General features: G+C 48.9%; 1 protein-coding gene across 2 annotated transcripts in view; it reads right to left on the minus strand.

Moving 5' to 3' along the window:
• Nucleotides 1–14,518, minus strand: part of Ubash3b (ubiquitin associated and SH3 domain containing B) — a 146,249-nt gene that overhangs the window by 28,017 nt on the left and 103,714 nt on the right. The window contains exons 2-5 of one of the 2 annotated variants that reach the window (XM_036193255.1): nt 10,190–10,243; nt 9,255–9,441; nt 6,004–6,202; nt 2,986–3,155 (exon numbers count right to left, since the gene is read on the minus strand). In XM_036193255.1, coding sequence (XP_036049148.1) covers nt 2,986–3,155; nt 6,004–6,202; nt 9,255–9,441; nt 10,190–10,243 — 610 coding nt within the window. Of the gene's footprint in view, nt 1–2,985; nt 3,156–6,003; nt 6,203–9,254; nt 9,442–10,185; nt 10,244–14,518 lie in introns of those variants that run through there. The other variant, XM_036193256.1, reaches the window with a different exon arrangement.

Here is a 14,518-nt window from a genome sequence, read left to right on the forward strand (position 1 = left end):
AGAAACTGTCAGCTGTGAATCTAACTCCTGCTGAAATGAGGAAGCCAGGAAAGAAGCAAGAGCTGGAGGCTCCGAAACGTCTACTTCCTGTAGAACTCTGTCCTACATTTCTGTGGCCGGTCACTCTAAGTGCTGCAGCTCACTGTCATCACCAACACGGAAGGTGACGTGTGAGCTACAAACAGGCATCCGTGAGTTTGTACCTGAGAATCTGAAACAGTGGAGGGATAACACCTTCTAGTTTTCCTGAACATCACTGGGCCGTGCTGGGTGTCCTTGCCCAAGTCAGCCTCCTTCTCTGGTCATCAAGTCCCTGGCTAGAACACTCTACCAAGTCTCCCTCCTGGGGATAGGATGGAGGAGGAGGAGGAGGGTGAGAGGGTCACACACTCAAGGGGCTCCGGAAGACCAGAAGACCCCAGAGGGAACCTAGAGAGGAAGTGGATGCCTTATCAGAAGAAACCGTAATAATTGGAGCTTTCACAAATAAGAGATAACGGGGGCTAAGTTATTTTTAGAAAATAATTCATGTGGGCATTTGCAGCCTCTTTCCTGCTGCACAGACTGAGCAGAATATGGGTCATGAAAAAAGGAGTTACCCTTGCAGTTAACTGGAGGGCAGTGTTCATTAGGAGACAAGCCCTGTAAAATTCCACAGCCACCTTCTCCTCCAAAGCCAAAGGTGACTTCTCCAAGGCCATGCACAATCACCCCCTGACCTTCTATTCTGCATTTGTCCTTGGAAAAGGGGTCGGACCAGCCACACCTCCCTCTAGTATCCTTTAGGGCTCATTCTAGGTGATTCCAGGAGATGCTAAAGGTCTTAACATCAGATTTAGTCTGTATAGTCTGCCTCAGGAGAAAGCAGCCTCCAAAGCCTGAAGGATGTTCTCATCAGGAAGGTCAAGCCCAGCCTGCCCTCGACACTCCCAAAGCACCACACCTCACCCCGAAGCTATGCTTCATAGACTGGCTCTTAATGCTTCCCAAACAATCAGATTCCCGGGGGCAGCAAGAGGCCCTGTTTGCTTCTGTTCTGTATTTTTCATGTTAAGAAAGTCTAGAAGAATTGCCAAAAGGTCATGTATGCTAAAAACAGCAACACTTTGTTGTTGAAAACTGGGAAAAGTAACTATTGCTTAATAAATGTAATTAAGAAAAATTTCCATCTAACTACAGTAGTTCTTCACTAACCATGGGGTTCATTCCAAAATCCAGAGGGTAGACCTAAAATTGCAGATAGCACCAAACACATTCTCTCTGTGCCTTGTAAGCCCATTCTCTCTCTCCCTCTCCTCTCCCTCTCTCTCTCCTATATTCCCTCTATTTATAGCTATGGTCAAATTTAACTTAGAGATTGAAGACCTAGATTAAATAATCAATAATAAAATAGAGAAGTTATAATAACTGTAATAAAAGTTATCTAAAGGCTATGGATTTGTGTGTGTTTACACTGTGTATGTAGTATATGTACAAGTGTGTGTGCAAGTATGTACACCCCTGTGTGCTCGTACCTCCGTGTGTGCACATGTGGAGTCCAGAGAAAGAGGCTGGGTGTCTTCTTCTATTGCTCCCCTCTTATTCCCTTGAGCTAGGTCTCTCCCTCATTCTGAAGCTCACCATTTCACCTATGCTGGCTCCTAGGATTCATCTGTCTGTCTCAATGCTGAGCTTACAGGCACATGGGTCAGGTCCAGCTTTTGCATGAATGGCGAAGATCCGAACTCAGGGTTCCATGTTTGCACAGTGACTGCTCCTACCCACTGGGCCATCTCCCGAGCCCTACTCATGAAAGAACAGCTTCTGATAACTGGAACCATGACAGAATGGGAAGCAGCAGACATTAGGGCTACTATGTGTGGCCTTTCTTTAGATGGATCACACCCCCCACCCCACCCCCCCACCCCCACACACATCCTTTGTTGATCAGAAGACCTAGGCTCTGCTCCCTTTCTGGTCCTCAGTAACTGTTACAGTGCAGACCTCTGAGTCTCCTTTAAGATTTTAAAAAAAAAAAAAAAAAAAAAGAACATTTCCCTTCTGAGAGGCACTTGACTGACTGGAAAGCCACGTTGATTACATCCAAAGAAGGATGCTAGACTTATTTGTCTAGAGTAGGATTCAGTCATTCTCACTTACACCTTCCACTGTGACATCAGCAACTTCTCACAAGGGACCAGGTGAGTTTTCTTTTTACTTTGTCTGTCCCCTCTCCCCTGCTGGACTCGAAACTCTTTTCTTATAAATATGTAGTGTGTGTGTGTGTGTGTGTGTGTGTGTGTGTGTGTGTGTGTGTGTGTGTGTTACGTGCACTGGAGGTCAGAGGGGAGCCTGAAAGACTCTCTTCCTCTCCTTCTACTATGCCGGTTCCAGGAATCAAATTCAGAGTGCCAGGCTTGCTATCAAGTGTTCTCACTGGCTGCGCCATCTCACTGGCCCTGAAAACTCCTTGAGTGCAGAATTTTTAAAACTTCTGCATGCCTAGGTACCTACCTCACTTGTTCCAGACATCACCATATCATCATCAAATACCTATGGATTTTGCCTTTGTAGGTTTAAGATTTTGGTTTATTTTTGTATTTATCTGTTCAACTCACCTAAGGTCAGGATAATGTCTTTTTCAACATCAAACATTTACATAAATATAATACTAAATTTTCACCAATTATTTTCTGTCTCTCCTCCACTGAATTCCTATGTCCCTCTGATAAGGCTGACAGGGTAGACAGAACATGGGGAATATTATCTAGATAAACCATGTCACACATGCTAAGCCTCTCTCAGAGAGTTCCCAGAACCTCAATAAAATCTGGAGCCCACTGACTCCTGGTGAAGTGCTCACTTGCTCCCCTTGGGTCCCCATTGCCCTGTGTCCACTGTCATGTCCCTTTGGTCCCCATCGTTCTGTGTTGCCAGCAGCAAGTGTTCCTTGTTCTGATGGCATCCCTGTGCCTGGGAATATGCAGGGCTCCAGGGAAATGTTACCTCATGGTTAGCAAATCGGATATCCCGAGAGAATATGGTGGCCACCCAGTCACACCCTAGCTTGACATCGATGTTCTGGGCGAGTTTCTCTAGAGTGGGTAGGTGGCTGGCCTGGAAATGGTACGCCAGGGTCACATGCAGCTGTTTCTTATGAGGTTCCACGTGCACTTCTGGAAAAAGGAAGGTAGTGTTCAGGGGTTAGGATGAAGAAATCACAACAATGGAGGAGACAGAAAGGCGCCCTGAAATGTTCTGTTCCCCCAAATAACAAAGAAGGGAGTCTCTGGGGAGGGGCAGCAGTGAATTAATGGGGTGGACCCCAGTTCCCGAATCATTCTGCTGTTCCAGAGATAAAAAGACACACGACAGATGGCTTTTCTTCAGGAGCTGTGGAGGGACTCTGGGTAATCTTTTTGGTGGGCTCCTCCTGACAGGTCCAGGGTTCATCACCAGCCCCACCATTCAGATGAAGAAAAACAGAGACCTAAAGGGCCATCATGACTGATGTGGAAACACAAAGCAGGTTTTGTAACAGTGTGATTGCTGGAACTAAACTGTCTTCATCTGGGACTGAGTTTCCTAGGTTCTGGGCGTGTGGTGGAGAATGAGGGAGTGGAGGACACACACAGTACACAGCAGGCTGCCCCGACAACACTGATGCAAACAGCTATTTGCAGGGAGCTGTTCTTGCGTTACAGAGTGTTGCAGCATCCCCAGCTTCTACCCGCCGGATACCAGGAGCATCCTTGATGTCACGGCAACCCAAAAGCACTCCCCACATTGGCAAATGTCCCCTGGGGGTGACACTGCTCTGGGCTGGGGTCGTTTGAAGTGTGCATACCATTATTCTAAAATGCTAAAAATAAAGCAGAACAGATCTACCAACGTGAGGGATGAGTTTCATCTCCTCTTTGTACGTCACACGAGGAAGAACTGTCTAGTTCCCAAGTGAGAACAATGAGGGAAATAAATGCAACAAGAAAAAAAATTAAGGAATTAGAAGAAATTAAGGGACTATAGAACAGGAAGTAGATCTTTTGGGTTTTGGCCCTTTCCCCATTACATTGCAGGGCGTTTCTGTGGAGTGAGTCCATGAGACAGGAGCTTGTATGTTTCCACTCCACACTCTGGGTCTTCGGTACTTGCTGATGAAATAAGTGCACATGGGTGAGTCTTCTGGAGCCACCCAGAATGGAGAACAACACTAAATATACTTGCTGGAAGAATCTGGGTGAACCAGTAATTCTCGACTACGCGGGCATGAGTTCTAGGGCAAAGACATAATGACCTACTTTCCACAAAGCTAGACCCGCTGTCAGGGCCATGCAGTTCTGCAGATCATCACCAGGGGGCACCACGGGGTCAGGGCCGTGAAACCAAGTGCTTCACAGTAGATTCTTGGAGAGGGGCTAGCAGTTTCTCACTCCCACATAGAAAACAAGTCCTTTGACTGACTCTTACTCCATATGTGCTTTAAGAACCGGCCACAGTCCTGTTCTTCCGATTTGTAAAGGATACAGGGCTTTTGTTAGTTCCTGTAGTGATTTAGTGGACTGACAATAGCCAGAGGGATTAAAAAAAAAAAAAAAAGTCCTTAAGGACAATGGATCAGAAGAGGGGCGATTTTCTCTTTGTTATTCTATCTCTTTGAAATGTGTCATCTCTCTGTTGAATCTCGAAAACCCGTGGCTGGTCCTTGGGAGAAAGGGGTTCTCAGAAGGGGGTCCCAAACCACAGGGAGTGTCTTAAGGACCCACAGGGTCATGTGCACCCTGAGCCTGCTGCTCTGCGGTTGCTTCTGATTACAGCAACCTTCCTAGGGCCCAAGCTCTAAAGAAACAGCCACACAAGCAATATAAACAGCATGAGGACTGACAGCCGCTAAGGTACCCATGAAGGTTAGGAGACAAAGTAGTAAGTCCTGTGGCTTGGATCACAAGGTCTTTCCATCTCCATGTGTGGCTGGGGAGCTGTGGGTGTCCCCCAGCTTTTCATTCAGCACTTGGATTCAGGAGCTGGAGATGTAGCTCATCTCAATTGAGAGAGTGTGCTTGAGACCCTGGATTCTAGCCCCAGGACCAGGTCAAACCAGATGTAGAGGTGCACAGCTGGACTTCCAGCACCCAGGAGCCAGACACAGGAGAATTAGATATTCACGGCCCAGCCAGGCCCCATGAGACCCTATCTCAAAATAAACTGTACAATAAAACAACCCACTGAACCAACACTCGCTCTTCAACCTGATGAATATTTTCATGGTTTACTACAAAGTGGTTCCACTCCACTCCAGCCTGCACTGTGGAATGAACAGTCAGACCCAGATAAAAGCATGCATGGATGGGGAGCTAGCAGGATGAAAGGATGCTCTCTTAGGACCAGACTGGAGGAGATGGAGACACTACAAAGGGTTACATTTATAGTTCAGTGGGAACAGTTAAGTGCCTGGGACTCATGGAACAAGTCATGGGCAAGCTCTCCAGTTGGTCAGCAGGACAGAAAGAGGTGTAACATTTCACAAGGGATGTGGGGTGTGCTCAGCCACAGGGGTCCATTTCCACATGATCCTCCACCTCCTGTGTCCAGCCCTCTCCTCCGCAGAAGTTACCATTTGATCTTAAAAGTCATAGGTGGAAGGCTTGGCCACCAACCTGGGGTACTAAAGGGAGGAGGTGGAAACTTTAAGAGGTGGAGCCTCTGGGAAGAATTTAGGTTATTTGGGATGTGCCTTAGAAGGGGACATTGGGACCCCAACGCCTTGTGCTCACTCTCGCCTGTTTCCTGGCCTCCTTGAGGGGAGCAGGTTTGTTCTTCTGTGCCCTCCCGCCGTGATGTTGTGCCTCACCACAGGCCTACTAGTAATGGCGCCAACCACCACTGGCTGAAAACTGTGGGATTGTGAGCCAAAATAAGTCCTTTCCCCTTTGTAGGTTGAGCGTTACATAACCATTCCCACCCCTGCCCTTTTGACCTCTGATCTTGGGGTCCAGGAGTGTGCTGCAGACAGCCGCGGATGTTCACCTGTTTTGGACGCGGCCTCTGCTGCAAAGTCCGCAGCGAACTTCTTGAGGACCTCTGCGCTGTCTTCCTTGACGAAGAGCCCAATGAAGTTGGAGGAAGTGTATAGCTCCAGGGGCAGTGGGGCTGAGAACTTACATTTCCAGCGACTGACAGTGGTCTGCAGGGCTTCCCCCAGCGCATCCACCTTGCTGTCCTCGCACTGGGGATGGAAAACAAGCAGGCTTCATTACAGCCCAGGAGAGAGAGAGAAGCCCGCTGCCCCTCAGCACTGAGCACTCTGTCTGTCTGTCTTTCCCCAGAGAGCTGAGGCTGATCACACAATTACTTAACCAGCCTTCCTGTCCATGAGGGAGGGAAGAGCTGCAGGCTCTCAATTATCCAGACACTGATTATCCAGTGGGCAAATGAAACTAGGGGATGCATCCTGACATCTCTTCCCACTCCCCTTGCTCTGCTGTGGTTCCTGGGAACCCTGCCAGAATGTCATCTGATTGGTTAAGCAGAAATGAAAGCCAGGGGTGGGGTTGAGGTATTGGTTAAAAGAAGCACCATTTCAGAGGACTAAACAGAGGCATGGTCACAATACCTAGAAACAATGCAATGTATACTGGAAAACTGCTAGAAGGTAGATTTTAAGGTTGGGAATGGGGATGCAGTGTTACGAGTTCTTTGCTAGTATCCAAGAGGCCCTGAACTCAATCCACAGATCCAAAGAAAAACAAGAAGAGGAAGGCAGTCTCTGGTCAAGTTCTCACCACAAATAAACAATGACGCAGGTAGTGTATATAGGATTAGCTCAAGCCACATTCTATAATGTATAAACATATCAAACAGTCATGCTATATACCATAATCTGCCAATTAAACAAAAAATTCTTGGGCCTAGAGAGATGGCTCACAGATTAAGAGTACTTGTTGCTCTTGCAGAGGACCTACGTTCAGTTTCCAGCACCCACACAACTGTCTGTAACTCCAGTTCCAGGGGACCCAACACCCTACTCTGGCCTCTGTGTGCACCAGGTATGAAAGCAGTGCACAGATATACATGTAGGCAAAACACCTATAAACACAAAATAAAATGTAAAATAAAAAAACCTAGAGGTTGGGGCAGAGGATGTAGCTTCATCAGCAGAGTGCTTGCCTGGCTTTGGGGAAGCTGAGGATTCCATCTCCAACACAACATAAAATTGGACGGGGGTGCAAACAAACTGGGTGGGTGGAGGTCACATCTGAAAACCCAGCACCCAACGAGGAAGTGAGGGCAGGAAGATTAAGAGTTTAAGGTCATCCTCAGCTATACTGAGTTAGTTCTAGGTTAGCCTGGGATACCTGAGACCCTGACCCCTGACCCTGAGAAATGGGCAGGCTAGGGAGCTTGCTCTGCCAGCATGGGGTCCCGGGTTTAAATCCCCAGGACTCACATAAAAAGTCAGGCACAGGAAGGCTGAGATAGCTAGAATCTGATAGCTTGTTAGCCAGTCTGCCTACCCCTAGAAAGCGAGGTTCCGGTTTAGCAAGAGACCCTTCTTCAAGGGAAAAAGGCAGAGAGAGGTAGATAGAGGAAGATGCCAGGGATTCAGAGAAAGAGGAGTGTGTGTGTGTGTGTGTGTGTGTGTGTGTGTGTGTGTGTGTGTATGTGTATGTGTGTGTATGTGCGTGTGTGTGTGTGTGTGTGTATGTGTGTATGTGTGTGTATATGTGTGTATGTGTGTGTGTGCGCGTGCGTGCGTGTGTGTGTGTGTGTGTGTGTGTGTGTGTGTGTGTGTGTGTTGGGTGCAGGCAGTAAACAAAGACAGAAACGCAGCCTCCAGTGCTCTTTGAGCTGCTCCTTAGACAACTTCTGTCCCCACCTCCACCCCCCTGATCTGGGGAGGAGGGAAGATTAGGTCCGGGAGTGGTGATGTCATCCACCTACCCTCTTTGGAGGGTTGGGAGGAAGAATGAGAGTCTCTAAACCTCTGAATGCTTTTCTGCAAGATCCCGGCATGACTAAGAGGAAGTGAAAATTGATTTAATTTGCAGAGTGAGTTGCTAGAGACAAGGTGTTAGGAACACATCTTCTACCTGAGACACATGCGAAGAGAGACTGTTCAAGGGGGTAAAAAAAACCAAAGCACACTATGTTTTGAAAATTGTTTGAAAAGGCTACCATCCTGTTTCTTGCGGAACACGTGTGGGTCGGTCAACTCCATCCCCGTGAGCGGAGGTAGATGACAGATACTTTAAAGTATGGAGGATTGATTTAACCCCTACACATGCTTTCCCTTAGATAGCTGGAATGTGGATGAGGAACTATGGCTGGTGTCTCTAGAAAACTCCAGTAAGACCTCGTGGTGCTGTCCGTGTAGGTGGGGTGGCTTTTCTTGTCTGTAACCCAACAATCTTGTTCCCCACTCTCTCTGTTTCTTCCCCTCCCTGCCCCGAGAGCTGGCCAGGCATGATGTCACATGCCTGCAATCACAGCACTTGGGAGGCTGAGGCAGGAGGACCAGGAGTTCAAAGATCAGGAGTTTCGGGTCATCCTTGGTGATGTAAGCAAGCTTGAAGCTGAGGTACATGAGACTGCCTCAAAAAAATAATAAACATAGAGGAAAATAGCTCATTTGGAATACATGCCATGTAAGCATGAGGGAGTGGAATTCAATGGCCAGAAGCACATAAAAAAGCTAGATGTGGTAGCATGAGCTTGTAATCCCAGCATCAGGGAGGCAAAGATGGGAGAATCTCTAGAACTTACTAGCCAGCCAGCCTAGGCTCCTTCGTGAGTTCCAGACTAACTACAGGGTGTGGATGGATGACTTCTGAGAAACGACACCCGAGGTGGATCTCTGGGAAACACACACACACACACACACACACACACACACACACACACACACACACTGTGACTCCGATCCTGAGAGTGGAGAGAGCAGACAGTAAGCACATATGAAGTCATGTCAGTGGCTGTTCAGGTGCCAGGCCAGAGTGCCGCCCACAAAGGGCCAGCCTTGTCCCTCAGGTTGCAGAAGTGCATGGCTGTCCTGATGCACTAAACCCGGATGCTGCAGGCCTCAGCAGATGTCAGGAATATGGAACTGGGGCGAGGCACTCGCTATGGACCGCAACCACACTGACTCCTGGGAGCTCCACCCAGTGCTGGGAGCTCCTGAACACTTCCCTAGTCTCCTCCTATCCTCAGCCCAGGTCCTGGGGGGGGGGGGCTGTCGGGGCGGTGGAGGGGGGGGAGACTGGGACTGCAATGTCACTCACCATGAAGAACTGGCAGAGGGTGATGTGGGGGAAGATGTTGTGGGCCTTGTTCTTCCCACAGATCTGCTTGGACTGCTGCCAGAAGTCGGACAGCTTCTGGGCTAACGGGCCGGTTGGGCGGAGGTAGAGGACATACTCCCGAGGCAGGGGGTCATCCAGGAAGGGGTCACCAACATGGGAGAACAACCTGTGAGAGAGAAGAGAACCAAGAAAGGCTCACTGGAGAACAGGGGATGAGGAGGAAGAGAAGAGGCAGGCCCATCCCCCTCCATGCTTCCCACCCCAGGTCCACACGGAGAAGGGCTTCCATTTGTGCTGTAAAAACCCACCCTTTGAAGCTCACACTCCCAACCAACTCTCAGATGGAGAGAAACTTCTGTTCTCCAGAGAGTGGTATTGCCTCCTCATCCCACAACTCCCTAAAAAAAACCCTAAAGCTGCTCTCCAGGAAGCATCCTTGGGTTAACTCCAAATCCTTTCCCCACGGGGTAGTTTCCTTGTACAAGCTCCATCCTTCAGCTGCATCTAGGCTGGAGCTCCTGCACCTCCAAAGCAAAAGGAAGCTCCAGGAAGGTGGCCTGTGGCCTTCTCTTGGGAATGACATCCTGGCGAATGAGTAAGTAGGATGGTTTTCTAAATTGGCCAGTCTGGCATCCACACACGTACAGCCAATCTTGAAGTGACTTGACTGGCAGGGCTCAGATAATGTGAGCCTCTATCTGGGAAGATTTTGAAAGCCTTTAAATAGATCCAAGGAGATACACATACCCTGGGGCCCGGGCAGAGGAGGCAGTCAACTTGATAAATGGGCCTGTCACATTTGGCTCATCCCCTCCTGGAAGGGTCCATTAGAAAAAGACTGCACACCCGCACTCCTCACAGACACTCAGAGTTAATTACATGCTATTTTCTCAATTTATTTATTTCATACCAACCAGTCACATGCTGCTTGAACGCTTCTTCCTCCTGTGGATGCCAGAGCTTTTTGTCTGCAAAAAGAAATCAAATATCTATTGTTAGTATTTTTAGCCTTCCTCTCAGCTTCTCTCACTGTGGTGGAGTGGGCAGGGGGCAACATCAGAGTTTGCGTTCCCTGCACTGCTGTATGGCATAGGAAAGATCTGCAGCAGGGGCTTCCCAAGGGTCACAGGAAGGCAGACAGAACTTGGGGACTCATCATTAATTTCCATGTAATTAGCATTAGATTTGCATGCAGCCTGACATCCCATATAGTCTATTTTCGGTTTGTTTCCACATTGGGGCTTTATTTTCACTTCCCTAAAAGTTGTCATGTCTGTACTTCTCCTCCCTGAATTTCACCCACTCGTTTCCAATGACCTAGATCCCCCTACAGAGATGGAATGGTTGGGGAGGCAGAGCCGATGGATACGAAGATGTGGAGCTAAATGTCTACAGGGACATCTGGATAAACTCACTTCCTCCTTTTCCATGTCCCAACCATCCAGGTGGATCCATCATCTCCCATTATTTTACAGACATCTTTGGGGACCAATATTACTGGATAAAATATAGACAGGTCGTACCATCAGTTGCTCCTGGAGAGACTGCCCACAGCCCTCCTGATGGTGGGCCAGTATCTACAGGAGACTCATGGCAGTGAGGCCCTCCCTGCACACAAGCTTTCAACAAGCACTGCAGGGCCAGGTCTGACAGAGCCACAGAGATCTGGGTTCGTATCCAGCTTTGCTGCTGACCCAGGCTTCCACGGATGCACGCACACATGCAGACAAGCCGCTACTCACTGCCAACTGTTTCATCAGCACGTTCTGGGTGCTGAGAACAAGATTCACATGGTCCCTGTGCACGTGGAAGGAAAGAAGGGAGGAAGACAGGAGCTGTAAGCTAACTATCTGATTGCACTGGGGGCAGGAGCAATGGAGGGGGCTGGGTATGGTGGTGCACACCTTTGGTCCAGCATTGGGGGAAGCAGAGGTCAGCTTGGTCTTCGTAGGGAATTCCAGGCCAGCCAGGGCTACACGGTGAGACGTTCTCTCAATAGTAGTAGTAGTAATAGTTGTAGTAGTGGTAATGAAGGGAAAACCTGAGCACCTTGCCAAGACACCAAGTCTAATGACACACACAGAGGGGCATGTGAACCGGAGGATGCTGACTCCTGGGCGAAGGAAGTGGTGTGAGGGTAGGAGACCCCGAGTGCCTCTACTCTGCCATGGAATGGAAAGACGGGTAGTACTTGGAGCCTTGGGCAGTGCTGGCCCACCACAGGTGGCCGGTAAGTGATCGTTTTCAAAACAGGTCACCAAAAAGTGACCATGTTTGTCTGCCTTCCATTCCACTGACTTGGGGCCCTTGGGAGAAGGGGACGGGAGGAGTCCAAATTGACTGTCGCTCTTTCCAAGTATCCTCTTCCTGCGGCCTGTGGTACCTAGTCTTCCTTTCTCCCATGACCCCTCCATGGATCACTTAGCAAACAGTGAGTACTGTGAGAGTCTCCGGCTCAGGCTGTGGGGGGGACCTCAGACATCCTTTGTGAGCCCCCGTTTCTTCAGTCTCCCAAGGAAGGCTCCAGTGAGAGAAGTGGAGAAATCCGCTTTCAAAGCAGTCTGGCTGAGGCACTGCAGAGCCGAGGCCTGGGGTTCTGTTACCAGCTAAGAGCTAAGTCAGGCCTGGCTTTCCTCCCAGCATGGCTGCCCTGTGGTCAGCTACCTGGACCAAAACTGAAAACAAGCCTACTCACTAAGATGAAGTCCCAGAGAAAAGAGGCAGAGCCTGGAAAGGAAGCTGGTCCAAAGGCTGGAAGCATGGAACATGCTCACCCTCACTACCACACACACCTCTGAAAGGGACTCCCCAGGCCAAGACCCCTGCCTCCCGTTTTTTAGGTAGAGAAGCCACATGTACACAAAAGCCCACCAGTTGTGGGGAGCTGGAGGCTAGAAACTCAAAAGGATTGAATGTCCCCCAAAGGACTCATTGTTCCCCAAACAATTGGAATACGGAAAACTCATTTTCAGCCCAGACAATGTGCTATTTATATAAAGCATTCAATTTCTTTTTCTTGCACCCTTCCCCCAATGAAATATATCTGACTGAAATTTAATTATTTCTTTGGAGGAGCCACGAGAATCCTCTGGAAATGAGAGATCTAATTAAGTTATGGTCTCCCTAACTTAAAAGACATGTTTTGGAGAAGGTTCAAGGGAAAGAATGGAGAGAGATAATGAAAGGTTTGATCATGATAAGTCTGTGATAAAGGTTAAGGAAACCCTAACAGTTCTTTCTGGAGAGATGAGATGGAAGGCTTTCATTGTGTGGAAAGGTATCACATTGAACACACCCTCTCTAGTGAGGGTAAGCTGTGTTGTCGACAGCACGAAGGGCCCTTGGGCCTCGAGAAAGAACTATCTTGAAGAAATACATCTTAAACATTCTTTTAACATCTTTCTTGGGTTTATTTTATTTTATGTGTATGTTTTGTCTGCATGCATGTATATGTACTATGTTCACGCCTGGTACCTGCAGAGGTCGGAAGATGGCATTGGACCCCATAGAACTGGAGTTATGGGTGGTTGTGAGCCAGCATGTGGGTGCTGGGAAACAAATGGTCCTTGGGAAGGGCAGCAAGTACTTTTAACTGCTGAGCCCACTCTCCAGCTCCCCATCCCCCTCGCTTTTTTGGGGGATGGTGGTGAGGTCAGAAGACAATATGCAGGAGCTGGTTCTCTCCTTCTATAAGGGATTAACCTCAAGTTGTGAGGCTTTGTGTTGAACATGTTTACGTACTGGTCCTTAAATGTATTTCTAAAGGTTTCTAGAAAGTATTTATACTTCTGCAACCAAGGAGTGAAATTCCCTGGGAAGGGAAAACCCCATTCCTAACGGAACCTGGAGGCCCAAAGCAAGCTGGTTACAATTCGGATTGAGCCTCTTCCCAGAACTCTACCCACAGAGCAGACAGACACAGAACGGCAGCAGACTTCCAGCTCTGCTCAGCTGAAGAGCAAGTTGCCATAGAGTGCCACCCCCACGGCCCACCCCCTGGGGCCAGCGCCAAGGGCAAGTGGGAGTGTGCCGAGTACAGCCAAGCATCTGCTCCCCTCAGAGCAACTCAGAGGCTGGCAGAGGGCTGCTGACTTCGGAGTCTGCCAGCAGACAGAGAGCCCCGCCCTTTCAGCCTGGAGTTTCAGTGGGACACTGCAGCAGTCCTCAGTAGGAGGGCCTCACCTGAGACCTGTAAGTGGGACGAACTGTGAGTTGCTGCCCCATGAAACATCTGGGTCCTAACCGCTAGCATTCATTTGTAGTTGACTATGGAAAAGAGCACCAAGTCTCCTGAGTACTAAGGAAGGGGACAGATAAAGCAAGGGCTGAGGGACAAGCCTGACAGGACCCTGTCATCAACTACCTATGGTCTGCTCTGCTGGAAGTCCTGCTGCCGCTCCCAGCTCCCAGGATCTTCAGATCTGTGGATGTGGAGGTCATGCCCCAAGGTCATGCTTTAGAAGGAGGTTCACAAAGTACCGTCCTCACTGGTTTGCCTGCAACAGCATCTCTCCCTTCTTCTTCCCCCTTCCTTCCTCACCTCAGTCCTTCTCTTTCTCCCACTCCCTCCCCTCTTTCCTGCTTTCTGCTGTCCCCTTCAATTCTGCAGGGAAGCAAATGAAAAGGAAAAGCCAAGCCAAAGGTCGGCAATGCTAGTGCTGCTTTCTGATTGGTGGGCGGATCTGGTTTCCTGGGCGGATCCAGGCTGGTGTCATTTCCACATACCACGAGATGACTCTGCTGTCAATTCCCTCTCAGACTACACTCTAGGACAGTGGTTCTCATCCTTCCTAATGCGGTAACCCTTTAACACAGTTCCTCATGTTGTGGTGACCACCGAAACACAAAATTATTTTGGGCTACTTCATAACTGTAATCCTGCTACTGTCATGAATCGTGATGCAAATATTTATGATGCAGGATATCTGATATTTGACCCACAGGTTGAGAACCGCTGTGAAGGCACCATGCTAAACTTGAAAAGAAACCATGAGCGACTTTCAGTGTTTTGAAGAAAGCAGCAATCTTCTCCAACTCTTGAGTGCTACGTGAGCCATGAGCTCAAGCGGCATAATCACTGGCACTTGACTGAATCGCTATTTTCTTGCCCTTTGTGTGGACCCTCTCAGCTGCTACCCTGGTTCTGTGGAGTCTCGTGGTGGACTCGGACCCTTCTGCTTGTTCAGGCTCTGAACTGACGTACAAAGGAAGAAAGCGGTGGCCTTGCTGATAGAGGGTCCCCA

This window comes from Onychomys torridus, chromosome 7, assembly GCF_903995425.1.
Source record: "Onychomys torridus chromosome 7, mOncTor1.1, whole genome shotgun sequence".
NCBI lineage: Eukaryota > Metazoa > Chordata > Mammalia > Rodentia > Cricetidae > Onychomys > Onychomys torridus.